Consider the following 26,264-nt stretch of genomic DNA (forward strand, 5'->3'; position numbering starts at 1 on the left):
AGACGTAAGGGAATCAGGATGAATCTACTATAGATGCCTGGTTTTTAGAGATTGAATACAAAGTTACCGAAGCAACAAAATACACTACTGGAACTAAATTTTGCTCTCTCCTGCCGGGCAAAAAAAAGACAGTCCAAACTGTGGTCTTTAAATTCTCTTTCACTGCTGGCACATTTACTTTTAATGCCAGAATATAAGTGTCACACACAAGCTGACTTAAATTGGCCCACAAACAAGTTGAAGTGCAAGATAAACAGAATAAGGCCAAAGATGATTTTATGTAATCATACGTTTTAGAGAAACTTTGGCCTGTAAATTTATGTGGTTCTGGAAAGACTGATTATCTTATACGATTGCAGACATGGCAGTGCTTTATCCAGATAAATTGTGTATATTCCTATGTGGAGTTAAATGTTTTGTTTTTATATCAAAAATTGTTGCATATATTAGACCACAGGTACGATTTTCAAAAGGGCTCAGAGATGGCCCAATTCTGTTCCCATCGAAGTGAATGGTAAAACTCCCATTGTTTATTTTAATATGAGCAGATTTCGGCTAGCATGGAGAACTTTTTTTTTTTTTGGGGGGGGGGGGGAGGAATCTCATCCCAAATATCTGACAATCCAGTAAATAAAGAGATTCAGGATAGTCTTTTTAATTATAAGGAAAAAAAGCAACTTATTGCTAACTTTTATTTGAAAGCTATTTCAAATTATTGGTTTGCAATACTATTTAAAGTTTCAAGAGACAAAAAAACCTTAACTTGTATTTCAGTAATATTAAATGCATTTACCATACACAAAAAACAAACAATAAAAAAAGCCACCACTTCATTAATCACTACCCTAAATCTTCTCTCAAGTTCACAAAACATACAGACTTAACTTTGAACTTATTGAATAAATGGTTTTGTAATGATTTACAGTGTAATAAGATGCACAGAACTGTTTAGGCGATAGAATAAACAAAGTCTTGAGGTGCTGAACTGAGATTATTGAAGTAACTAAAGTATACAATGCTAGCGTTGAGACAGAAAATGTAAGCATTCATTGTGTATCCGTCTTTCAAGAGAAATAGCATACAGAACTGCATTTAAATTGTTAAGTTTGGAGAGGATATTATGGTATTCAGGCTGTAGGAGAAGAAACAAATGCCTGTTGTAAAGGAATGTGACACTGTTTATGGTTGCAGATTTAAAAGTGTAAGTTGCAAAATATGTGGGGCCCTAACCAAATTAACGGCCCATTTTGGTCAACTTCACGATCATAGGATTTTAAAAATTTTAAATTTCACGATTTCAGATACTTGAAATCTCAGTGTAACCATGGAGATCCCAACCCAAAATGGGGCCATGGAGGGGCTGCGATATTGCCACCCTTCCGCGCTATTGCTGGCGGCAGTGCTGCCATCAGAGCTGGGCAGCCGGAGAGCAGTGGCTACTAGCCGGGCACACAGCTCTGAACGCAGCACCAGCACAGAAGCGAGGGTGGCATGGTATGGAGCAGGGCCCCCACTTTTGGTGGGGGCAGAACCAGCCCGATGGGTGGGCAATGTGTGCAACTGCCCAGGGTGCTGTGGTTGGAAAAGGAGGCTCTGTGGTCAACCCCAAACACAGCCTGCCCAAGGCCCATTTAACCCCCAAGTGCCAGGGCACTGGGCCTGGAGCCAGGGGAGGCCAGGGCTGGGGGCACTATGGCCGAGGGCTCCTACCGTACAAAGGGCTCCTATGGCTTGTCCTAGCCAGGCTGGTGAGGGACAGGACTTCCTTTTCCCCTGCAGGAGCCACTCCCGGGGCTGGGTCAGACCCATCTCCAGGAACCTCCCCCTATTGCAGGAAGCTCTGCGGCTGCTAGCTGGGAGCCAAATTCTGAAGGTAGCACCACTGCCAGCAACAATGCAGAAATAAGGGTGTCATGGCAGGGTATTTCCATCTTTACTTCTGTGCTGCTGCTGGCTGCCTTCAGAGCTGGGCGGCCAGCCAGCATCTGCCGCTCTCCAGCCGCCCAGCTCTGAAGGCACAGCAGAAGTAAAGGTAGCAATACATACTCCTGGGGGAGTTCTCTGCCAAAAAATTAAAAATTCTGCACACACTATTTTAAAATTCTGCATATTTTATTTGTCAAAAACAGTATAATCACTCCAGTTTCAATTATTTTGGTAATTTTTTTCAAAATACCTATCAACAATACACATAACAAAAGACTCCTCCAGGGGTAGAGAGTTAAAGAAACTCCTACAACAATCCAGTTGGGGGGTGCTGGATGGGGCCCCCAGACACCTGAACTCCCCTCCCCCAGAGCCCAGCTGTGGGGATACTTGCACCCTCCTCCCCCCAGAGCCCAGCCACAGGGCAGCCACCAGCCCAGAAACTTGCACCCCCAGAGCCTTTCTTCCCCCAGTTTCTTTACTGTCCCACCAGGGAATATGGTGTGACGTGGCCCTCCCCTTCCTCACCCTTTGCCAGAGCTGGGTTTTTCAGTCCCTCTCCCACCCCTGGAGAAGGAGGAAAAAGTCCAGCAGCCAGACCATGCAGAGCCTCTACCCCCGCCAAGTGGGGCACTGCAGAGGCTAGTGGCCAGCAGCTCTGCAGCCCCAATTCTGCAGGGGAAACAGTCTAATTCTCATATCCTTTGAGTATCTATAAAGTCAAGCAAGCTTGTAAAAATGAATCAGAGTGCTGTTCAAACTCTGACTTTCATGTAACTGTGACTATTTATGCCTAAAAGTTTAGTAAGAGACAATATTCAGTAATATTTAAGAAATGGGAAAAAAAAAAAAGAGTACTAACTGGCTACTTTAAAAGTGTCAATACTGTTTCTATAAGAAGAACAGAAATTGAATTAAAACAGAAGTTTTTCCGCTTAAACTGCATTAAGACAAAGGAAAAATTATTATCCCTTTGATTTTTTCACCCATGTCACCACCTTCACTTTACAACACAGACCCCAGAAGGGTTTCAATCCCCTACCTTCTCCTCCTCAAAACACCATTCTTCCATAAGGCCCATCAGTGTTAACACACCACTATGTCTTGGAGTAGGATTCAAGAAAACATTTAAAAAAACAAACTGAGCTATTATGCCTTGCAACCACTATGTCTGGTGTTTCTACAATAAACTATCTTGTAGTTTTGTTTTCTTAGATTGCAAGCTCACTGGGGCAAGAACTAAAACTTTACTCTATATCCTGCATAGCACCACTTATGGTATCAGTGATCATATTAGAAGAAATTTATAACAAAGATCTCTATACTAGTTTTTCTAATACTGGAAAACAAATTATTTGAAAAGTATTAGAAATATGTACTTATCAATTACAGTTAGCAACAGGTTTGCAAGTTTTAAGAAATTAATATTTGGCCAACAATTTCATTATCTCTTTTAGTTCTACTGCTGATTTGGTACTAAAATTGAGTTGTAACAAACCGTGCAAAATATACAGAAATGCAGATACACACCACATTTATTGTCTGATTATTTCACATTGATTATGATCTGGCTACATCAGCAGCCTCAAAACTAGAATTTCTAAGCGATAAAGAAAGGTGTTTATACAGTTTTTGACTTCCAAAAGCAAATAAAAAGGGGTCATCTTAAAATTAAGATTTTTGGCTTTTACGTATGTATACACCAAGTCTGATACTGAACATATTAGATATAACTTTAATATGTCTTATAACAGAAAGAAAATTGATTGGAAGCTTTTATATGCATGTCTTTCTGTTTCTTTAACTGTTTATAGGACAAATGAAAGAATATCATAGAAGCATATAAAATAATAGTAGAAAGAGGTTAACTAAGAGCGGACATTTTTCCTCTTATAAAAAAAAAAGATGACATTTAATGAAACTCAAAAGCAAATTTACAACCACCAAAAGTAAACAGTGGGCCAGTTAGAAAAAAAATAACCTGTGCAACTCACTAATACATCATCATTGAGGCCCTGAGCTCAGTAAAATTTTTAAAAGGGATTAGAATATTTTAGGGACAATTAGAGCATATACATTTATTTTAAAATAGGATAAAAAAAATAAGATGTAAACCCACCATGGCATAAACCAGCTCTAACAGATAAAGATCCTCAATGGGCAGCTTAAATCATAATTGTTCAATCTGGGATGAGAGGATACTGGACTACATAGTCTGATCAGGAATGGCAATTCCTATGTTCCTAATTGTTCTGTCACAGATGTCAGATGGAAGGCACAAGATTCCAATTACTTGTACATTTCAAGTCACATTCTAAGAGGTCTTAATTCTAAACTAAAATCACACACACTGAAGTAGTCTTTAGAAGAAGGTGATTAAAGAAAAAAGCCAACACTGAACTGACATTCATCTTTTACAATAACTTAGGACAGTTTTTGTTAAAAAGCATTTTAGCTGGAAAAAAAAAAAATAAGATTTAGAGTTACCTTGGAGGCTTATGGTACTGGCATAGGAAGTCGAACCTATCATCTGGCACAGGTACCCGACTCTCATTTGGATCAATAGTGCAGAAAGGGAAGTTTTCTGCTGCTGCCTGACTTTTTGTTAACACATTAAAGAATGTGGATTTCCTAAAAACAAAAAAGACCCTCTTAATCCAGTTTCATTTAGAGCAGGGGTTAGCAAACTTTTTGGCCCAAGGGCCACATCAGGGTTGCGAAATGGTATGGAGGGCCAGGTAGGGAAGGCTGTGCCTCCCCAAACAGCCTGATCCCAGCCCCCTATCCGCCCCCCTCCAAACCCATGACCCATCCAACCCCCCCTGCTCCTTGTCCCCTAACCACCCACTCCCAGGAACCCCAGCCCCTAACCGCCCCCTCAGGACCTCCCCCCGTATCCAACCCCGCCTGCTCCCTGTCCCCTGACTGCTCCGACCCCTATCCAGGCCCCTAGCCCCTGACAGGCCCCCAACCCATCCAACCCCCCCACTTGTCCCCCGACCGCCCCCTCCCAGGACCTCCCATCCCTAACTGCCCCCCCAGGACCCCATCCAACCCCTCCACTCCCTGTCCCCCCACTCCCAGGACTCCCCGACCCTCCAGTACCCCACCCCCTATCCAACCCCCCCCGTTCCCTGACCACCCCCAAACCTCCACCCCATCCAACCACCCCTTGTCCCCTGACTAATGCCCAGGACCTTCTGCCTCTCATCCAAAGCCCCCCCCGCCCCTTACCATGCTGCTCAGAGTGGCAGGACAGGCTTATTGGAACGCCTTGGAGGTGGGCAGGCGCAAGCCATGCTCCCTGCGCGGCAGCATGGCCACGGGGGAGGGGGAACAGCAGGGGAGGGGCAACAGCAGGGGAGGGGCCGGAGGCTAGCCTCCCCGGCCGAGAGCTCAGGGGCCGGATGTGGCCTGCAGGCCATAGTTTGCCGACTTCTGATTTAGAGGTATTAAAAAGAACAAGATAAAAAAATTCTCTCATTCTATTCTGAGATCCAAAATACAAAGACCGGATCCCACAAAATAATTAATATTATGAACAAAGATCATACCACCATGAACTAGTACAGACCAGAAGAGGAGTTAAAAATTCATTAAACATTTTCAGCTGTCCCTCTTCTAGTACAATATGCTTTCAAAGGTACAAAGGGGAAAATGGAAACACAACCCTCATTTGTGTCTTTAAAATTGTCTCACTAAATGTTATCAAAACAAAACAGAGGTACAGTAAACCAAAAGCAGATCACAAAAATGTTTTGTTCTCAGGGCAAAAACTACACTTTTTCCTACCATGCAAAATAAGATAAAATGGCCAGGCATGAAACAATTATTTTCTCATCCAACTGAAGTAGTTCCACACTGACAAATGAGAGTTTGAAACTCTTTCCCCGTTTCTACAAACTCTTGTTCTTTAAATACCTTGGGCATTATTTAGATCCATAGCATCTTTATCACTTGTGCTGGGCAGAACATTTAGACTTAAATAGGCAAGAGACAAGAGATGAGAGGAAAATCTAAAGAGGAGAAGTCTGAAGAGGACATTGTATTAAACAATTTGAAATATTCTATATGGATACACTATTCCTCTAGTTGAGAGATAGAAGTATCTTAAACTTTCTTTACCACGTGAGCTAGCCACCAATAGTAGAACCGCTATCAATATCAAACTATTAAGTAGAGCATTTTCACTCACACCATGTTACAGACTGCTTATATATCGCTCAGTCTGCCATTTGTTTTGAACTTTACTTGACTCCTCAGTCCTCTCTGAATGCCTAATACGTAAGTCCATTGAAGAGAACAAAAAGGCTCCCATTACCTTCAATATTCTTTGGATGAGACCATGAGTTATAAGTCTACTAGTCTATTTTTCCTGTGTTGCTATTATTGCCCTTTTAATTTCAGACAGATTCTTGGTGGCTTATAGAAAGCTATGAAAAAATCCCATTATTAAAATCAGAATTTTGAAAGTTGAATGAGTTAAATATACAATACAACCATCAGATAGTTTATTTTGTTATTACGCGCATCGTACCTAAAACCATTTGTCTCAAAGAGATGCTATCCACTTAAAGATTACATTTTCATCTGAGAATTATTAGCCTACTAGTTTCAGGGTAGCAGCCGTGTTAGTCTGTATTCACAAAAAGAAAAAGGAGTACTTGTGGTACCTGAGAGACTAACCAATTTATTTGAGCATAAGCAGTCGATAAAGTGAGCTGTAGCTCACGAAAGCTTATGCTCAAATAAATTGGTTAGTTTCTCCGGTACCACAAGTACTCCTTTTTCTTTTAGCCTACTAGTGTGACAAAACTCCAGTTTGTTTACTTGGTGTATCTGGCAATATTCTTGTTTCTGGTACACAACTTTCACCAGGCAAAAACGTGTGAACAAGCAGGTGTGAGCAGAGAACGCAATGGAAAGAGCAAGGAGGGTATAGGAATGTAGGCCCACATTAGAAGATTTGGGTGAACGATGGCTTTAAATGGAGTTGGATATTAGCATAAGCAATAAGACCAAAAGTACATGACCAAAAAGAGTGAGATCATGAGAAAAGCGTTGTGTTGTTGAAGTGACCCTTTGAAATATCAGTGTTCATATTTAATATTTGTGCTGAAGTAATAGAAATAAAACACTTAGTTGGATACTAGGAGCAATAAGATTTTTTTTATGTATTATTTAAAAAATGGCTTCATCTGGCCTTAGCTAAGTTGTTGGTTAAAGAGTATTATAAAAGGTAAACTCTTCAAGGGATGGTAACATCTGCCTGACGAAGCTGGAGATGACCAACATGGCTCTAAGCATCCCTGGGTTTAACCTGTTCGTAAATATCTTGATCAAATGCTTATAAATGTTTTGTTGCTAGTTGGATATAGTAAATTGCTTATTATTTAGGCTTTTTAGGCATGTTTAGATCAATTGTATAAATAGCATCTAACCTTTAGATTTAATAAAGAAATTTATGGTTAAATTAGTATTATGGTAATACCCTGTATAAATAATAATTACAAGAGTATTTTTGGTGCTGCTGTCCTCAGAAAGTTTTAAAAGGAACTTCTTGGCTAATAGGAAAGCAACATATCATTTTTCTTTAAAATTATATATAAAAATTAAAAAAAATACCATTTAAGTTGTGAAGTTATCAGAATTTTTTAGGATCAATTCCAAAACAATTACCAGTGTCTGTTTAAGTTTATTTTCATATTTGTATAAAGTATTTTATAAGTCAGTGAAAAAGAAAATGCTGCAATCATTTAACAACTAAAAGTTTTATTCCTGTTTGTACTATACAAATGTAATGTGAGGAGGAAGATTTTTTTAAAAAGTAAACTACCACCAATCTGATCACCTATTGAGGTCTGGGAGCATATCCAGAGGTTCCACCCCCAGCCTAAGGGAGGGAACAACTGAACCCGGGACTAAAATAATTCCAGGGGACAACTAACAGAGGGCAATCGTCACTAACCGACACTATCTTTGGACACAGCAGCACGTAGGATCCTTCTTTGGACCCAGGCATGAAGGCTTGCTGCACACTGACCCTGGCCCATTCAAAAACGGTTCAGAAGGTCCATAAGCAGCGTGGCAAATAAAAGCTGAGTAAACGCATGGTCAGGTCAGTTATAAGACACTGGTTTCTGATGTCCATTGCAGACCATTATTCATGCCACACTGACATCACAGAGAAATCTGGGCAGGGGAAGTTGCCCATAATAGGTGTCTCGACAAGAAGCACATTCTTGGGTGGTCAAAGAGGTCTGTGTATAGTGGTAAGCTCAGGTCTGCCCTGATCTTGTCAACCATTCTGTCTGTAGCATCCTCATGGCAGATGTGCGGAAGAGTGATGTTTAACATGGGGAGCCACAGCACTGATGCGGGTCAAATCGTGCTAGTTATGATCCGCATGGTGGCATACAGATGAACATTAACCATCTTGATGTGAGACAAATGGCGTCAGATTGGACCACAACATGAAGTGAGCTGTAGCTCACGAAAGCTCATGCTCAAATAAATTGGTTAGTCTCTAAGGTGCCACAAGTACTCCTTTTCTTTTTGCGAGTACAGATTAACACAGCTGTTACTCTGAAACCTGTCATTCTGCTGCAGAGTAACAGAGGCCTAATCCGAATGATCAGAAAGTTTGAACATTTGTGCCCCATGTGCCAGCCAATTTACTTATGTTGTTATGCAACCTCACCTTAGCGTCAGTTTTCCAAATGTAGCATAATCACCAATGACTATTAATAATCTACCATAAACTTCATGCATTACCCAGTCATTCCAACATCTTCAATTAAAGAGAAGTCACTTAACCTCTTTGATAGGGGCTTTTGAGCTCTACAGATGAAAAGAGCTATTATCACACTTCCTATCAAATTTCTCTCACACAAACAATGTAGCACTAAACTTTTATATAAAGTCATTTCATTCACAGACCTCAGAAAACTTGACCAAGAAGGGAAAATATAAAGTTATTCTTAGTGCTTATGATTGTGGCATCATTAACCTGCCCTGTCTACAGTCTTCCCTCTTAAACTTACCCATTATTGCTACTATTACAACATACAGCCCACAGAAGCATGAAAGTTAGGAATGGTAATAACAGATTACTAACATTATCTCCCTGGCAATAAAGGATTGTTTCTTTCAGTATATTCTCTCTCCACTATAATTTTTTCAGCCCTTTATGTAAGGTTATTGTAGAACAGGATAGTACTTTTCATGTTCTCAACCTAAAAGCACTTCAAACTTAAAAAAAAAAAATTAGATTTTATCCTTCATTTTAGACATGTTTCCACACAAAATATAACCAGTTTTCAAATGAGTGGCTTTCAGAAATGTTCCGATTTAAGCCAACACCGCAAACATAGTGCATTTTGATCATTTAAAAAAAAAAAAAAAAGCCACCCACACACACACACAACCTACCTATTTGTTTCACAAAGGAATTGGAGTCAACTCCTCAAACACTTTATACAGATTTAGTTATTCACTTGCTTTTCATTTCCAGAGGATAGGCTTTAATGTACAAATGTGTGTCTATGACTATATTACATTTTAGCCCTCTGATTGTTGTTTCTTCACATTCAAACAAATATAATAAAATTGACAAGCCAGATCAAGACTGCGATGCAAACAAATTCAACAACCAACGGAGCCTAATCAGATCACTTCATCTAACTAATAAACACATAAATAAAATAAAGCATAAAGTTTTGTTCCATCCTGTATGTTTTCAGCACTTGACTGCTAAGATGCATACTAAACACAACCAGCTACAGTCTGGAGGATGGATAAGCCCAAAGCTTCTCCTCTCAGTTACCTACCCAACATTTGGCAGCCCAACAATGCCGATTTTCAGCGACGTCCCAAATCTTCCAATGATTGGATGGGGTTTAACCCCATCATCACCTCCCTTTTTGGGGGGCATCTGAAATGACAACATAGAAAACGTTTAATATTTGGAGCCCGGATCCCCACCCACAAGTTCCTTTCTAGTCCCTCAGAGCCTACAACAGGCAGCGTGCGGACGCCCCACACACGTTCCCCTTCCCAGAGAGATTACAGGTACCTTTCTGGGAGCCATAACAGCAGGGCACCGCAGGCAGCAGCAGCAGCCGGGCAGAGCAGCGCATGGCCCCCTCGCGCAGCACAGAGACCTCGCGTGGCTGAGAAGGTGGATTTGGCTGCTGCAGCTTCTGCAAATCCCCTGCAAAGGCTGAGCTAAAAATAACCGGCTCAGAGACTAAGAGGGGGAGCGAAATTTCACCCCCCCCCCCCCACTCGGCCTGCCCGAGGCAGCTACCGCCTCCTGCTCCGCTTCCAAGCCTGACGCGTGCGGACGTGAGGGGCACGGCGGAGAGTGCCGGGCGGGCACTGGGCCAGCTGGGCACCGAGTCGGGCGCCTAGGCACGGCGAGGCCGAAGCGCCCCACGCCAGGGCCGGGCGCCGCTCCCTTGGCGCTGCCCAGAGAGCGGGGCAGCGGCCCACCGCGGGAGGCTGCCGCCAGCGGGAGGCGCGCCGCTGCCCCGTGCCCCGGCCCGTGGGAGGCGGCTGAACCCCAGCCCACGCCGGGGCAGCTGGCAGAGGGGCGCAGAGCTGCACGAGGCCTGCTCCGCGGCCCCCCGTTCCCGACGGGCCGGAAAGGAACCGGTGCGGCGGTGACAGCTCCCCCGCGGTAGACGCGGGGCGGGAGAAGGGGGGGGGGTTCACCTTGCTGAGATGAGGGGGGGTTATATTTACACTGCCCCCGCCGGCCTCAAGCACGAGAGCGCGAACACGGCGGCCACGCACGCTGGCGCCCCAGCAGCAGGCGGAACAGGCGGGGCCCGCGGGGCCGCCCAGAGAGGAAAGGTCACGCGGAAGGAGGGGGAGCCTCGCGCTCGCGCGGGCGCTGCGGGAGGCTCTAGCGGCGGTTGGAGGGGGGTGGGGGCGTCAGGCGCTGGCTCGCCGGCGCGCACGGTTCGGCTCTCCACGCCCTGGGCAGCTGGGCCCGCCACAGACCCCGCAGGAGCGGCTCTCCCCCCGCCCAGCTGCTCCGGCCCACCTCTAACGTTACCTGCTACGCGTTCACTGCAGCCCCGTGCGTGGCCAGAGACAGGCGCGGTCCCTGCCCCTCCAGCCGCAGGGCTCTCACGGCAATAAAAGAGCTGCTTCCGTACGGGGGCGGCAGCTGGCCTCCGAGAGCGAGCACCGGGGCAAGGGGAGATTACTCCAAATGTACAGTGGCGCAGAGGTCAGGCTCCTCAGGTTCTTTGGATTCAAAATCAGTGCCTGGTAAACTGGCCGTCACCCCTCACCTGGGGCAACAAACTCTTGCTGCTGCTTTGGTGCCCGGCTGGTCCCGCGGCTCTGGGGTGCAGGGGGGGGCGTTTCCAGATAAGGCTGTAGAAACCGGGGCCTGGCTAGTCTGCAGATCCCAGGGAATTTTTCGTAAACAAATAGCCATGAATCCTTGTATAATGTCCCTTTCCTTCCCCAGCCCACCCGTCACCCAACTTTGGCAGAGTGCTGCTTGCCACACTGCTGTGCTGTGCAATTGAATGATATTGTTCTTGTGTCATTGGTAAAATGCTTTCGGATCCTTGGGGATGAAAGTCACTATATATATGCTATAAAACACTGGATTATGGGTACTATGTAAATAAATATTTTTACTCTAACTCACCCCTTATTTCTACCTGGGATGGCTGTGGTTCAGTGCACACTTTCACTCACTGGACTTGACTTCCTGTTCAGATGCCCTGGTAGAGTTGTTTTGTACTCTCTTTTCAACTCGGAACTCCTTGGCTCAGCTTCTATTTAGCCATTTTTTACAGACAATCACCCAAGCAGTGGGCATGATTTAAAAGTACTACAGAGAGAAGGCTGTATAGTGTGAATGCTGCTCAGAATCCATTTTATAATGCAGGGGTTCTCAAACTTGGAGTCAGGACCCCTCAGGGAGTCACAAGGTTATTATATGGGGGGTCACGAGCTGTCAGCCTCTACCCAAACCTTGCTTTGAAGCCAGCATTTGTAATGGTGTTAAAAAGAAAAAAAGTGGTTTTTGTTTATATGGGGGGTCACCCTCAGAGGCTTGCTATGTTAAAGTATAAAAGTTTGAGAACCACTGTTATAATGCTTGCTGAGTTTCACTCATTAGGAGAAAGACTCACACTTTTACATTACATGTGTTTATCATAGCTCATTTGTGATGAAGGCTTTTGCTCTCTCGGTTTAATGAGATTTAAAATCTCACTTTTAAAAAAAATTCTCCTATACAGACCCCAACTCCTCAAGCACTTTCCACACAAAATTCCTACTGAAGCCAATTTGTCTCTCAAATTGTCCCAGCTTCTTGTGATCAGCCTAAACCTTAAGGGTATGTCTACACTGCCATGTAAGATCAGAGTTAGTGGAACTCAAGTCCATGGACCCTAGGTTTGCAAGCCCAAGGCTTAAACGTACACAGTGCACATGCACCCTCAGTTTAGAATTTCAGGACTCGGGCCCAAATCCAGGGCTCCAATGTCTACACTGCAGTATGCAGATTCAAGTCAAACCAGCATAACCCAGGCTTCCTCGTGCTCTCCCCAGCTGTGACCACTCTGCTTTTAGATGGAGTATGGGGAAACTGACTGCCCACCCCATGCATTACAGGAAATTGTCGCAGCTCACCAACGCTTCTTGTTGAGACGTCTTTTAGATCTGCATGCTCCCAGAAACAAAAGCCAGCCACATGAAGGAGTCACCATTTCAAGAGCTTCTCTTGCTTGCTTTCACTCCTGTTTCTGCTAACAGATAGAGCATCCATAAGACGCTGGTGGACATTCTGACAGTGTTTTCTGAGCTAACAAAGGTGCCTGGTGGAAAAAGGGGACAACACAGACATGAAAGAATTGAACTGGCTGATGCTGCTTGTGACTCTTGGTGTAGCTGCTGATGCCCTCAACCAACACTTCTGGAGCAGGGCCACAAGCACAGACTGGTGGGATTCCATCACCAGGGATGACCAGCAATGAGTCCAGCACTTTTACATGAAGAAAGCTACATTTCTAGAGCTTGTGAGCAGCTTGCCCCAAACCTTCAGTGTCAGGACAGACAAATGAGAGCAGCCATACTGGTCTAGAAACAGGTTGCTATAACTATGTGGAAACTGGCTATCCCAAACTGCTACACGTCTATTGCCAACCATTCAATGTTGGAAAGTCAACCATGTGTAAAGGGGTCGGAGAGGTTTTTGAGGCAATCAGGCATGTGATTTATCCAAAGGTAATGGGCATAAACAAGATCCCTGAAGTAATTGCTAGTTTTGAGAGAATGGGATTTCTGAAATGTATAGGGGCCATATATGCAAATCACGTGGCCATAATTCACCCTCCCCAAAAAGTACTAGCACATAAATCACAATGGGTACTATTCTATTATTATGAAGGCCCTTGTACATGCCAACATGGGCTGCACTGGAAAGGTTTGTGATGCCAGGGTTTTCCACCCATCAGAAATCTACATTAATGGACAGGCTGGGACACTATACCTACTGGATGGCATTGTCATAAATGGAGTAACCGTCCCCAGTGTTATCCTGGGGGACCCCAAATACCCCCTTTTGCCTTGGCTTATGAAACTATATCCTGATCTCAGACAGCCTGATAAAAAGATTTAATTACATCTCAGCGGTGCAGAATGGTGATTGAATGTGCATTTGGCAGACTTTAATCTGGCTGGCGCTATTTATAGAAACATTTGGATTCCAGTGTCATCCAGGCTGTTTGCATTATTGTGGCTTGCTGTGCTCTACACAATCTTTGTGAAGCCAAAGGTGAGCCATTTGCTCCTGAATGAAACTGTGACAGTAATGGATTGCTGAATCAATACACTCAATTATAAAGTGCATCTATCACAGCTTGGTCAGGACAGAGCTGTCACATCCATAAAACGGACTGGGGCAACCACCCCAGGCCCTGCGCTTTGGAGGCCCTGCATTTCGGGACTCAGAGTCCAGGGCGGCCTGGGGAGGTTAGCAGGGGGCCTGGTGCCGGCAGCAGTGAGCGAGCTAATCCCAGCCCACGCTGCCAGCTCCTGGTGTCAGTCAGGGAAGAAAGCTGGAAAGAGGTGGGGCAGAGGCGGAAAGAGGGGGAAGGGGCTTAGGGGAAGGGGTGGAGTGGGGGTGGGGTTAGGGTTGGAGCAGGGGTGGGAAGAGGCAGGGCGGGGGCTTGGGGGAAGGGGTGGAGTGGGGGCAGAGCCTGCACCCCCCCAGGGATAGCCATGGGGCAGGATGTACCCAGGCAACACCAAGCAGGGATGCTCTGTTTTGTCACATTACAGACTTACATGGGCCAATGAAAAAAGGGATAAATAGTACATTTATGAATGTTTGTGCAATGTTTACAGTAAATGAGGTACTGTCTCCCTCCCTCCCCCCCCATTTCATTATGTATTGTGAAAGGGAGGGTTGATTGTCATGCATTGTTCCTACTGATGACAGGACTGTTTATGAACTGGGGCTGAGGGGAATTGATTGCCGTTCATAAAGTACAGTGCATGGCATGACTTCTTATGAAATGGGGAGGGGACATGTGGCAACAATTAAGGATTTATAGTATGGCTTGATGTAGAGAAATGCATTGAGAAATACTGTTTGTATACAACTTTCCAGTTGTCTTTTATCATGTGTTTACCTTTTCTAATGTGTATAGCAAACAGTATGTGATGCAGTGACAGCAATAACATTTCTTAATAAAATAAAAACAAACATTTATTTTTGAACAAGTATTAGAAAACCACAATATTAAATCATTGCCAGGCAGACCAGCTGCCATTACAACACCAGTAAGAAACCAACACCAAAACCTTTAAACAAAAACATAGTGCATGAACAGTGCAAACAGTGAAACCATTTCCAAAAAATGAATGCCCTACTGTTGCATGTCCTTTGCCCCTCCCTCATTCTACTTTCCCTTCCTTTCATGTTTAGCACATACTTGCATCTGTAAATGCTTCCATTCAGCGATGCAAGGGTCTGCACCACAATGGAAGCATGAAGTGGGTGAGGGAAACTGTACAGGGTGGATAACTACATGGTGTAGATTTGCCGTGCCCAGCTGCTAAGTCCCAACTGCACTGTCCACTCAACCATGGAATTGTCCAAACATGGTACTGTGGAAGGGACTCAGAACATGAAGTGGGTGCAGCAGGAGCCTGTACCCCTGCAGCCATAAGCATAAGCAGCCTATTGAACAGTTCTTTCTGCTGGAATCTGTCTTCTTCCCTCAGCTGATGTTCCTGCTCTAGAAACTGTGCTGCAAGCCTCTTCCCTCATGCTGAAAATCTGTCCTCTTGCTTTGCAGCCTGTCTGTGTCTTTCCACCTGCCATGAATTCTTCTCCCTCTGATTATGGACCTGTTTACTGGCCCTCTCTAGAATGTCAGCCATCAGTTCATCACAGAAACACTGCTGTTTGAACCAATCCATGACAGTTCTGCATCCCAGGGACTTGCAGCCATGAACCTGCACTGCCAATGTGGAAGGACCGGCAAAGATTGAAGGACCTAAATGCAGGTATCTAACAGTGCATTATTGTTTCAGTGCTTCAAAAATAAATTCAACACATCAGCAGGTAAAAGTGCCTTGTGGAACCTCAAGCCCAAAAAACGATAATGAGAATATACTGAAACTCATTTTTACAGAGAGAAATGTCTCTGTTCCCAAAAGGCCCTGGGACACAACTGAGTTAATCCTGGTTTTAAAAAAAAAAAAAAAAAAAGTCCAGAAACCGTGGTAAGTTAAAATTTACAATTGCTTTTGGTTTAAAAATTGAAGACCAACTTGGCCTGTTGGGGTTGGGGAGAGCCAGAAATTTACTACACTGAGGGTCTACTTCTGCCTCTATCCTTGAAACAAAGCCCGTTGCCAACTGTGCCCACATATCTATTCAGGGGACACCATCACAGGGCCTAATATCAGCCACACTATCAAAGGCTCGTTCACCTGCACATCCACCAATGTGATATATGCCATCATGTGCCAGCAATGCCCCTCTGCCATGTACATTGGGCAAACTGGACAGTTTCTACGTAAAAGAATAAATGGACACAAATCAGATGTCAAGAATTATAACATTCATAAACCAGTCGGAGAACACTTCAATCTCTCTGGTCACTCAATTTCTGATCTCAAAGTGACTATCCTTCAACAAAAAAACTTCGAAAACAGACTGCAACGAGAGACTGCTGAATTGGAATTAATTTGCAAATTGGATACAATTAACTTAGGCTTGAATAGAGACTGGGAATGGTTGATTCATTATAAAAAGTAACCTATTTCCCCTTGTTTATTATTTCTTTCCCCCTCCCACTGTTCCTCAGACGTTCTTGTTAAACCCTGGATTTGTGCTGGAAATGGCCCACCTTGATTATCATACACATTGTAAGGAGAGTGATCACTTTAGATAAGCTATTACCAGCAGAAGAGTAGGGTGGGGGGAGAGAAAACCTTTTGTAGTGATAAACACCCATTTTTCATGGTTTGTGTGTATAAAAACATCATCTGTATTTTCCACAGTATGCATCCGATGAAGTGAGCTGTAGCTCACGAAAGCTTATGCTCAAATAAATTGGTTAGTCTCTAAGGTGCCACAAGTACTCCTTTTCTTTTTGTGTTTCTATTGTTGATTCCACAGTGGGACACTCTTCCAGGGTCGGGAGGGGGGTATTGTGAAGCTTCTCCAAGTAGGGACCCAGAATGTGCTGCAGCTGCTCCCGTGGGAAATCCTCCTCAGACTGGTTTAAGCACAAGAGTCACTTCAGCAGCAGCATCCACTTCTTGCTGGCTCTCTTCCCGTCCTATATTGGATTCAAGGGTAAGAAGGTCTCCATTCTGGCTGACCAGGCTGTTGTGAAGCACTGGTGGCTCAGTGCAGTAGCCAACACTCAGTCAAACTCCTCATAAAAGGTGATGATGGTGAGTTTCCAGAGGTTTGGTTCTCATCCATGGCTTTCAGATTGTCAGTTTTGAGCTACTTAATCTGCTCCCTGCACTGGTCATTAGTCTGGTGAAACAATGCTGACAGCTTGTTTGCTAGTACAGATGGTCTTCCTGGAACTTTGCTAATATCAACCTCACACCAGAGATTAACCAAATCTGTCTGTGCTCCTGTGACCAGCTAGTCGTGTGCTTGGCAAAGGACTTCTTCATATTGGTGACCATTACAAATACAGAAGAAGGTTCACTCTGCTTGCAGCTCAGTGATCAGAACAAAATGGAAGGGGTTAAACATCAAACAGCTATATTTGAACCAGGGGGAGTTGCTTCCATTTCCTGGAAATCAATTGACCAGTCTTGATATAGAAAAGACAAAGGACACAATCCCACGTGGAATAGCGTGGCAGACTCTAAGGACCCAAGTGTGGGGGCCAGAGCCTGAGATACATCCATACTGCAAAACAATGGAATTTGGGCCCAAGCCTCCATGGGACTCAGCTCGAACCCACCATCCTGTGAAGCCTGGACACACGTCAGACAGAATTATAGGTAGATTGAAGGGAGCGTTGTGCTTGAGCCTGAAACTAAGCTTGGGCTTTCACTGCAGGTTAGATGTACCGTGTGTGCCTTCAAATGACTCCACTTATGTAAGAAGATATAATGAAGCTCACAGATGCATACTCCTCATCCCACACATAAACACAGAGATGGGGTAAAACCTGTAGGCCTTTGCTCATCTGCACTCTGTAGCAAACGTCTACAAATATCAAAACCCCATAGCTGGTTAGAGGCAACTTCACACACAGCAATGGAGGCTAAAGTCTCAAGGGTGCTTGTGTCACTTTTGAGGGAGCATCAAGAATTTTAAGTAGTCCAGCGGGAGCAAAAAGAAAAAAGCTTGCTGAATCATATGGGTTGACAAGAACTTCTGGTGGGTCACATCCAGGTCATCTTTCTTTGGTCATGACACAATTGATTAATGAATAATCTAATCCAGCACAGAGTATCTATAATGATGGTGATATGAAAGTGAATGACATGAGCAAGTACATTATAATACAGTATAATGGCAATTACTGAATGCAAACATAACAAGTTCACCAACTGTAAATCAACAAAGTTGCAACCAGAAAACTACATACAGCAGTTTCAGGATTACATTAAAAACAATAAGACATACACACGTCTCAGTCAGGTATGTCTACACTACGAAATTAGGTCGAATTTATAGAAGTCGGTTTTTTTGAAATCGGTTTTATATATTCGAGTGTGTGTGTCCCCACAGAAAATGCTCTAAGTGCATTAAGTGCATTAACTCGGCGGAGCGCTTCCACAGTACCGAGGCAAGCGTCGACTTCTGGAGCGTTGCACTGTGGGTAGCTATCCCACAGTTCCCGCAGTCTCCGCTGCCCATTGGAATTCTGGGTTGATATCCCAATGCCTGATGGGGCTAAAACATTGTCGCGGGTGGTTCTGGGTACATATCGTCAGGACCCCGTTCCCACCCTCCCTCCCCCCGTGAAAGCAAGGGCAGACAATCATTTCGCGCCTTTTTTGTCTGCTGCCAGCCAAAGATGTAAAGGATAGATGGAGTGGGTCAGAACAAGAAATAGACCAGATTTTTTTTGTACTCATTTTCCTCCTCCCCTGTCTAGATCACACTGCAGTCAGTCACAGAGAAGGCGCAGCGAGGTTAATCTAGCCATGTATCAATCAGAGGCCAGGCTAACCTCCTTGTTCCAATAACAACGATAACTTTGGTGCACCATTTCTTATTGGAACCCTCCGTGCAGTCCTGCCTGAAATACTCCTTGATGTACAGGCACACCCTTTGTTGATTTTAGCTCCCTGAAGCCAACCCTGTAAGCCGTGTCGTCAGTCGCCCCTCCCTCCGTCAGAGCAACGGCAGACAATCGTTCCGCGCCTTTTTTCTGTGCGGACGCCATACCAAGGCAAGCATGGAGGCCGCTGAGCTCATTTTGGCAATTAGGAGCACATCAACCACCACACGCATTATCCAGCAGTATATGCAGCACCAGAACATGGCAACGCGATACCGGGCGAGGAGGCGACGTCAGCGCGGTCCCGTGAGTGATCAGGACATGGACACAGATTTCTCTGAAAGCATGGGCCCTGCCAATGCATGCATCATGGTGCTAATGGGGCAGGTTCATGCTGTGGAACGCCGATTCTGGGCTCGGGAAACAAGCACAGACTGGTGGGACCGCATAGTGTTGCAGGTCTGGGACGATTCCCAGTGGCTGCGAAACTTTCGCATGCGTAAGGGCACTTTCATGGAACTTTGTGACTTGCTTTCCCCTGCCCTGAAGCGCATGAATACCAGGATGAGAGCAGCCCTCACAGTTGAGAAGCGAGTGGCGATAGCCCTGTGGAAGCTTGCAACGCCAGACAGCTACCGGTCAGTTGGGAATCAATTTGGAGTGGGCAAATCTACTGTGGGGGCTGCTGTGATGCAAGTAGCTCACGCAATCAAAGATCTGCTGATATCAAGGGTAGTGACCCTGGGAAATGTGCAGGTCATAGTGGATGGCTTTGCTGCAATGGGATTCCCTAACTGTGGTGGGGCTATAGACGGAACCCATATCCCTATCTTGGCACCAGAGCACCAAGCCGGCGAGTACATAAACCGCAAGGGGTACTTTTCGATAGTGCTGCAAGCTCTGGTGGATCACAAGGGATGTTTCACCAACATCAACGTGGGATGGCCGGGAAAGGTGCATGACGCTCGCATCTTCAGGAACTCTGGTCTGTTTCAAAAGCTGCAGGAAGGGACTTTCTTCCCAGACCAGAAAATAACTGTTGGGGATGTTGAAATGCCTATATGTATCCTTGGGGACCCAGCCTACCCCTTAATGCCATGGCTCATGAAGCCGTACACAGGCAGCCTGGACAGTGGTCAGGAGCTGTTCAACTACAGGCTGAGCAAGTGCAGAATGGTGGTAGAATGTGCATTTGGACGTTTAAAGGCGCGCTGGCGCAGTTTACTGACTCGCTTAGACCTCAGCGAAACCAATATTCCCACTGTTATTACTGCTTGCTGTGTGCTCCACAATATCTGTGAGAGTAAGGGGGAGACGTTTATGGCAGGGTGGGAGATTGAGGCAAATCGCCTGGCTGCTGGTTACGCGCAGCCAGACACCAGGGCGGTTAGAAGAGCTCAGGAGGGCGCGGTACGCATCAGAGAAGCTTTGAAAACCAGTTTCATGACTGGCCAGGCTACAGTGTGAAAGTTCTGTTGGTTTCTCCTTGATGAAACCCCCCGCCCCTTGGTTCACTCTACTTCCCTGTAAGCTAACCACCCTCCCCTCCTCCCTTTAATCACCGCTTGCAGAGGCAATAAAGTCATTGCTGCTTCACAGTCATGCATTCGTTATTCATTCATCACACAAATAGGGAGATGACTACCAAGGTATCCCAGGAGGGGTGGTGGAGGAGGGAAGGAAAATGCCACACAGCACTTTAAGCACAGCACTTTAAAAGTTTACAACTTTAAAATTTATTGAATGACAGCCTTCTTTTTTTTGGGCAATCCTCTGTTGTGGAGTGGCTGGTTGGCCGGAGGCCCCCCCCACCGCGTTCTTGGGCGTCTGGGTGTGGAGGCTATGGAACTTGGGGAGGAGGGCGGTTGGTTACAGAGGGGCAGCAGTGGCAGTCTGTGCTCCAGCTGCCTTTGCTGCAGCTCAACCATACACTGGAGCATTCTGGTTTGGTCCTGCAGCAGCCTCAGCATTGAATCCTGCCTCCTCTCATCACGCTGCCGCCACATTTGAGCTTCAGCCCTGTCTTCAGCCCGCCACTTACTCTCTTCAGCCCGCCACTTACTCTCTTCAGCCCTCCACCTCTCCTCCCGGTCATTTTGTGCTTTCCTGCACTCTGACATTATTTGCCTCCACGCATTCGTCTGTGCTCTGTCAGTGTGGGAGGACAGCATTAGCTCGGAGAACATTTCATCTCGAGTGCGTTTTTTTTTCTTTCTAAGCTTCACTAGCCTCTGGGAAGGAGAAGATCCTGTGATCATTGAAACACATGCAGCTGGTGGAGAAAAAAAAAGGGACAGCGGTATTTAAAAAGACACATTTTATAAAACAGTCGCTACACTCTTTCAGGGTAAACCTTGCTGTTAACATTACATACATAGCACATGTGCTTTCGTTACAAGGTCGCATTTTGCCTCCTCCCACCGCGTGACTACCCCCTCAACCTTCCCCCCTCCCTGTGGCTAACAGCGGGGAACATTTCTGTTCAGCCACAGGCAAACAGCCCAGCAGGAATGGGCTATACTGAGTGTCCCTGAAGAAAAGCACCCTATTTCAACCAGGTGACCATGAATTATATCTCACTCTCCTGAGGATAACACAGAGAGAGAAAGAACGGATTTTGGTTGAATGCCAGCAAACATACACTGCAATGCTTTGTTCTACAGTGATTCCCGAGTATGTGTTACTGGCCTGGAGTGATAAAGTGTCCTACCATGAAGGACGAAATAAGGCTGCCCTCCCCAGAAACCTTTTGCAAAGGCTTTAGGACTACATCTAGGAGAACCGCAAATGCCAGGGCAAAGTAATCCTTTCACATGCTTGCTTTTAAACCATGTATAGCATTTTAAAAGGTACACTCACCAGAGGTCCCTTCTCCGCCTGCTGGGTCCAGGAGGCAGCCTTGGGTGGGTTCGGGGGGTACTGGCTCCAGGTCTAGGGTGAGAAACAGTTCCTGGCTGTCAGGAAAACCGGTTTCTCCGCTTGCTTGCTGTGAGCTATCTACAACCTCCTCCTCCTCCTCATCTTCTTCGTCCCCAAAACCTGCTTCCGTATTGCCTCCATCTCCATTGAAGGAGTCAAACAACACGGCTGGGGTAGTGGTGGCTGAACCCCCTAAAATGGCATGCAGCTCATCATAGAAGCGGCATGTTTGGGGCTCTGACCCAGAGCGGCTGTTCGCCTCTCTGGTTTTCTGGTAGGCTTGCCTCAGCTCCTTCAGTTTCACGCGGCACTGCTTCGGGTCCCTGTTATGGCCTCTGTCCTTCATGCCCTGGGAGATTTTCACAAAGGTTTTGGCATTTCGAAAACTGGAACGGAGTTCTGATAGCACGGATTCCTCTCCCCAAACAGCGATCAGATCCCGTACCTCCCGTTCGGTCCATGCTGGAGCTCTTTTGCGATTCTGGGACTCCATCATGGTCACCTGTGCTGATGAGCTCTGCATGGTCACCTGCAGCTTGCCACGCTGGCCAAACAGGAAATGAGATTCAAAAGTTCGCGGTTCTTTTCCTGTCTACCTGGCCAGTGCATCTGAGTTGAGAGTGCTGTCCAGAGCGGTCAGAATGGAGCACTCTGGGATAGCTCCCGGAGGCCAATACCATCGAATTGTGTCCACAGTACCCCAAATTCGAGCTGGGAACGTCGATTTAAGCGCTAATCCACTTGTCAGGGGTGGAGTAAGGAAATCGATTTTAAGAGCCCTTTAAGTCGAAATAAAGGGCTTCACTGTGTGGACGGGTGCAGGTTTAAATCGATTTAACGTTGCTAAATTCGACCTAAAGTCCTAGTGTAGACCAGGGCTTAGGGGAAAGAAAAAAAGTTGTATTCCTTAGCTGAAATATTTTTTAAGTTCACTTTGTTATAGAAAAGCCAATGATTTGCAACATGATGTATACAAATGCTTTCCCTTGCTTTAAATTTAGACATAAAAATCAATGTAGAAAGTTTCTTTTCAGCCTGTGAGCATGAGAGACAGAACAGTGGGAGAGTGCTAGAGGGGGAATATATAAACTCAAAGCTAATTAAGGTGTGGTATCCTGTAGACTAGGAAAGGTGGCTGCAGGTTAACTGGAGCACCTGAAGTCAATCAAGGCCCTGTTAGGAACCTAATAAAACCGCCCTGCTTCTAGTAGCTAGAGAAGGAGGAAGGAGAAAGGACTAGAGCTTGGAAGGGCTTTGAGAAATTTGGAAGACCTGAGTACTGAAGTAAGGGAGACCGTACCCCAGCAGGACAGGGAGACTTCCTTCCCCATAGCATTTAAGGACTGAGGGTAACCCCACCTAAGGGGGATGAGGATAAGAAACCTGCAGGTGTTGAGAGGGGCTGGGACTCAGAGCGAGAAGCAATCCCAGACCCCTTTTCCCCGCTTCCCTTCTCTACCACCTTCCTGGGCTAATAGTGGGGCCCTTGGCACCCAAGAGCAGGGGCAAAGGGTAGTATCTTAGCTCCCCACCAAGAAAAGCGCAGGACCCACCAGACTAACATTGGCATTGTGAGTGTGTGTGTACACACACACACACACACACTTAGTGACTGAAAATAAACTTTCTACATTTTTATATATCACTTTTTGCTCAAGGTAATTTTATATCCATCTCAATATCAGCATGCAAAGACAGGAGTGATAAGAACTGATTTTGATCTGTTATGCCTGTATCAATGCAGAGCAACTGCCAATTGACAGATTAGAATGTGGCCCATAGGAAAAGATCATCAACTGCTATTTAAACAGACAGTAAGAGCTACTATTAATCTCAAAAGATTCAATCCAAATAAGACCGTTCCCCGTTCAAGTACATTGGAGTGATTGATCTTATTGACTGCTCTCTCTGATCAGACAGACTTTGGGTGCTATTTGCTTAACACAGAAGGTTTGGAATGTTGGAATCCAAAAGGCTCCATGGCGGTTGGGCAGAGGAAGAAAGCTCTGAGGAAGGTGCAAGTGACAGCAGCAGGATCCACCCTGAGAAGGCGGGAACAGGCAGTAAGGGAAAGTTAATAGGAAAGCAACAGAGGTGAAATGAAGCAGAGAAATGGGATAGAGGAGGAGAAGCAGCCAGGGCCAGCGGGGATGAGGAGGATAAACAGAGTGGCAACCCCACCTGAAAAAAGAGAAGCATCCTCTCAGGGTTCACACTTCCTGTGCTGTGTGAGCAAAGGGCTACAACTGAGGCCTGTTTCCATTTTTTGACTACAGGTAACCAAAGCTGTGAGGTTTTTCTTTTTCACCCATTCTTCTCTCTGCAAGGGCAAATTCTGCTTCCTCCTTGCACAGGTCTCTAGAAGGACATGGGGATAGGCTGCAGAGGGGACACCCCTGGTGAATCAGCAACGTTGAGCTCACAGAGCATTGCTCCATGGTGTTTTTCCAAAGCAAATAATAGTTGCTTAGAATCTATACTGCAGCTTTACATCCATAAAACCCAAAGCACTTTACAGAGGCAGAATATATTTATCCTTATAGTACAAAGGAGGAAATTGAGGCACAGACCAGTGAAATGAGTACAAGAACTTGAGCAGAACAGAATAGAATCTTAACTCCCATTGTGGTGCCCTTTCTGATGGATTATGCTAAATCAGGCTAGACCAAGGCAGGGGCATGTGTGATATGTCTTCAGAGGTCATAAATCCACCAGGAAAATAACTCCATAGGGGCTTGTAGAGGATTGTGCTATGCACTGAGGCATTAAATCACATGGTAGGCAGCTATGGAGTTGCAGCCACAGGTACCGGAATAGGGAATTCTATCATCAATCCCTAGTAACAGTCCTCACTGTATAAGTTTAGCATGTAAATGGACTGAAGAGAGCTAACTAGTAATAAGTGTCACCCAGACTGCCAGCTCTCCTGAACTGTATTAAATAAAAAAAATTAGTTCCATACTGAAAAAAAGATGTGAAGTAAATATGATGACAGTAAGAAGGACAACCCCTCCCAGAGTACCCTCCACCATCAAACCGTGGCATCACAGGCGCACCTGCCTCAGTTTTCCCTCTTATGTAACCCAATTCCATGCAAGGCTTACCCTCTAGTCCATAAACATGGTTTATTACCAGAGCATAGTTCAAATAATCCTTAATAACATTCCAAATATATAATTCATTTCTCATCCCCATGCAAACAGTCCTTAAGATCACCCAACATCTCATCCCACAGTGTACTACCTATCACACGTGGGCATCTTTGACCACGCTTGGACTCTGTCAGTCCTTCCCTGCCCTTGTACCAGGCCACTCCAGCTCTTCCAACTGGAATGTAACCCTATTCTTCCAAGCAGGAACCCTCACAGCCATTCTGCAGGGAGCATCCCTCACTTCCCCTGGCCCTCTCATGGTTCCTCTGGATCCAGCTCTCCAGGCTTGGAGATGTCAGCAGGTAAGCTCTGCTGCTGCTCCTCCTGCCTTCAGCCTCCTCTAGCCCTTGGCTCTGGCTCTCCATCTTGGGGACACCAGCCAGCAAACCCATCTTGCTTCTCTCCTGCCTTCAGTGTTCTCCCAGGAGCCACCTCCTGCTTCCTTCCAGCGGACTCCTCTAGTCCCCTCGAGTCTGCTCTTTCTGACTGAACCACTCTGCTCTGACTCACTGAAAGACTCCCTCTTACTGGCTCTCTCCCTGATCCTTTCTAATCTCCAAGTGCTAACCTCCTATCCTTTTAAAAAAAAAAACAACCTACCTCTCTCACACACAATTTGTGTTTGACCTTCAAGGAACCTACAGGGCTACTCTCATCCCAAACCAAAACATCTTCCCCAAAGACATATTACTCAAAACATTCCATAAAACATTTCACAGTACACATCATATACACATAAGAAGTTCCCCAAGTTTTTCACCAAAAACTTTAGAACAGTCCACAAGGGACCAAGCATCTAATCCATACATAGGCACCAACTCTGTGCGTGCTCCCCCCCCCCACAAAAATAGTGGCAGCCCCTCACTGGCAGCCCCACTGATCAGCTCCTCCCCTTCTCTCCCCCCACTCCGCCACGATCAGCTGTTCAGTGGCATGCAGGAGGTGCTGGGGGGGGGTGGAAAGGGAAGAGTGGAGGCAGGGTGGGGGCTTGGCAGAAGGGGTGGATTGGGGGTCAAGCACCCCTGGGAACTCTCAAAGCTGGCGCCTGTGAATCCACACCATTCCAGGTCTTCTGTAGTGCAGCAAGCTTCCACTCCCTGGAATCTCTGCTGAGCCACTCCCCTCTTGCCAGGGACCGATTGAAATTCCTGCATTTTCCTGAGACCCTTGGCCTTCTGCAGCCACTCCTATTGCTTGAAGTGGGCTTCTTGCCATCATTACCAAGACGCAAATTGTGCCTCTTGTTGCTTGTGCAAGCTCTCCATCAACTGCTGGAGCATTGCCCAAGTTTTTTGCTGCTGTGCCTGCTGACACTGTAACATAGTCATCTGTGGCTGCTGCGCCATCACCCCTACGTATATCTCCTTCATCTTTCTTAATCACCCAACTAGGTGGGACCAGTCGCTGTCGAGACCTTCAGTTCCCATCTTTCTTTCCCACTTTGCACTAAGGATCTTCCTTACTCTCCCCTTGTATAAGGAGCCGATCAAGGTGTTCAGATTCTCAATCACATGTCATG

The 26,264-nt window shown here is 45.7% G+C and overlaps 2 protein-coding genes across 4 annotated transcripts in view; both read right to left on the minus strand.

The window, feature by feature from the left end:
- OLA1 (Obg like ATPase 1) overlaps positions 1-11,104 on the minus strand; it is a 201,189-nt gene extending 190,085 nt beyond the window's left edge. The window contains exons 1-3 of one of the 3 annotated variants that reach the window (XM_084642789.1): positions 10,988-11,104; positions 9,756-9,859; positions 4,414-4,557 (exon numbers count right to left, since the gene is read on the minus strand). In XM_084642789.1, the coding sequence (XP_084498915.1) occupies positions 4,414-4,557; positions 9,756-9,859 (248 nt within the window). In that variant the 5' untranslated portion in view covers positions 10,988-11,104. Of the gene's footprint in view, positions 1-4,413; positions 4,558-9,755; positions 9,860-10,000; positions 10,122-10,641; positions 10,793-10,987 lie in introns of those variants that run through there. The other 2 variants (XM_084642788.1, XM_084642787.1) reach the window with 2 other exon arrangements.
- A 9,306-nt stretch (positions 11,105-20,410) lies between these two features.
- On the minus strand, positions 20,411-22,329 carry LOC311528135 (uncharacterized protein; the record flags this gene model as incomplete). Its single annotated transcript, XM_084642800.1, has 2 exons — positions 21,534-22,329; positions 20,411-20,946 (listed from the first exon to the last, which is right to left on the minus strand). The coding sequence occupies exons 1-2, from the start codon at positions 22,114-22,116 to the stop codon at positions 20,411-20,413; spliced, it is 1,119 nt and encodes a 372-aa protein (XP_084498926.1). The 5' UTR covers positions 22,117-22,329.
- Positions 22,330-26,264: the final 3,935 nt, after the last annotated feature.

The sequence above is a fragment of the Lepidochelys olivacea genome (genome assembly GCF_965140295.1).
Source record: "Lepidochelys olivacea isolate rLepOli2 genome assembly, chromosome: 11".
Classification (NCBI taxonomy): domain Eukaryota; kingdom Metazoa; phylum Chordata; order Testudines; family Cheloniidae; genus Lepidochelys; species Lepidochelys olivacea.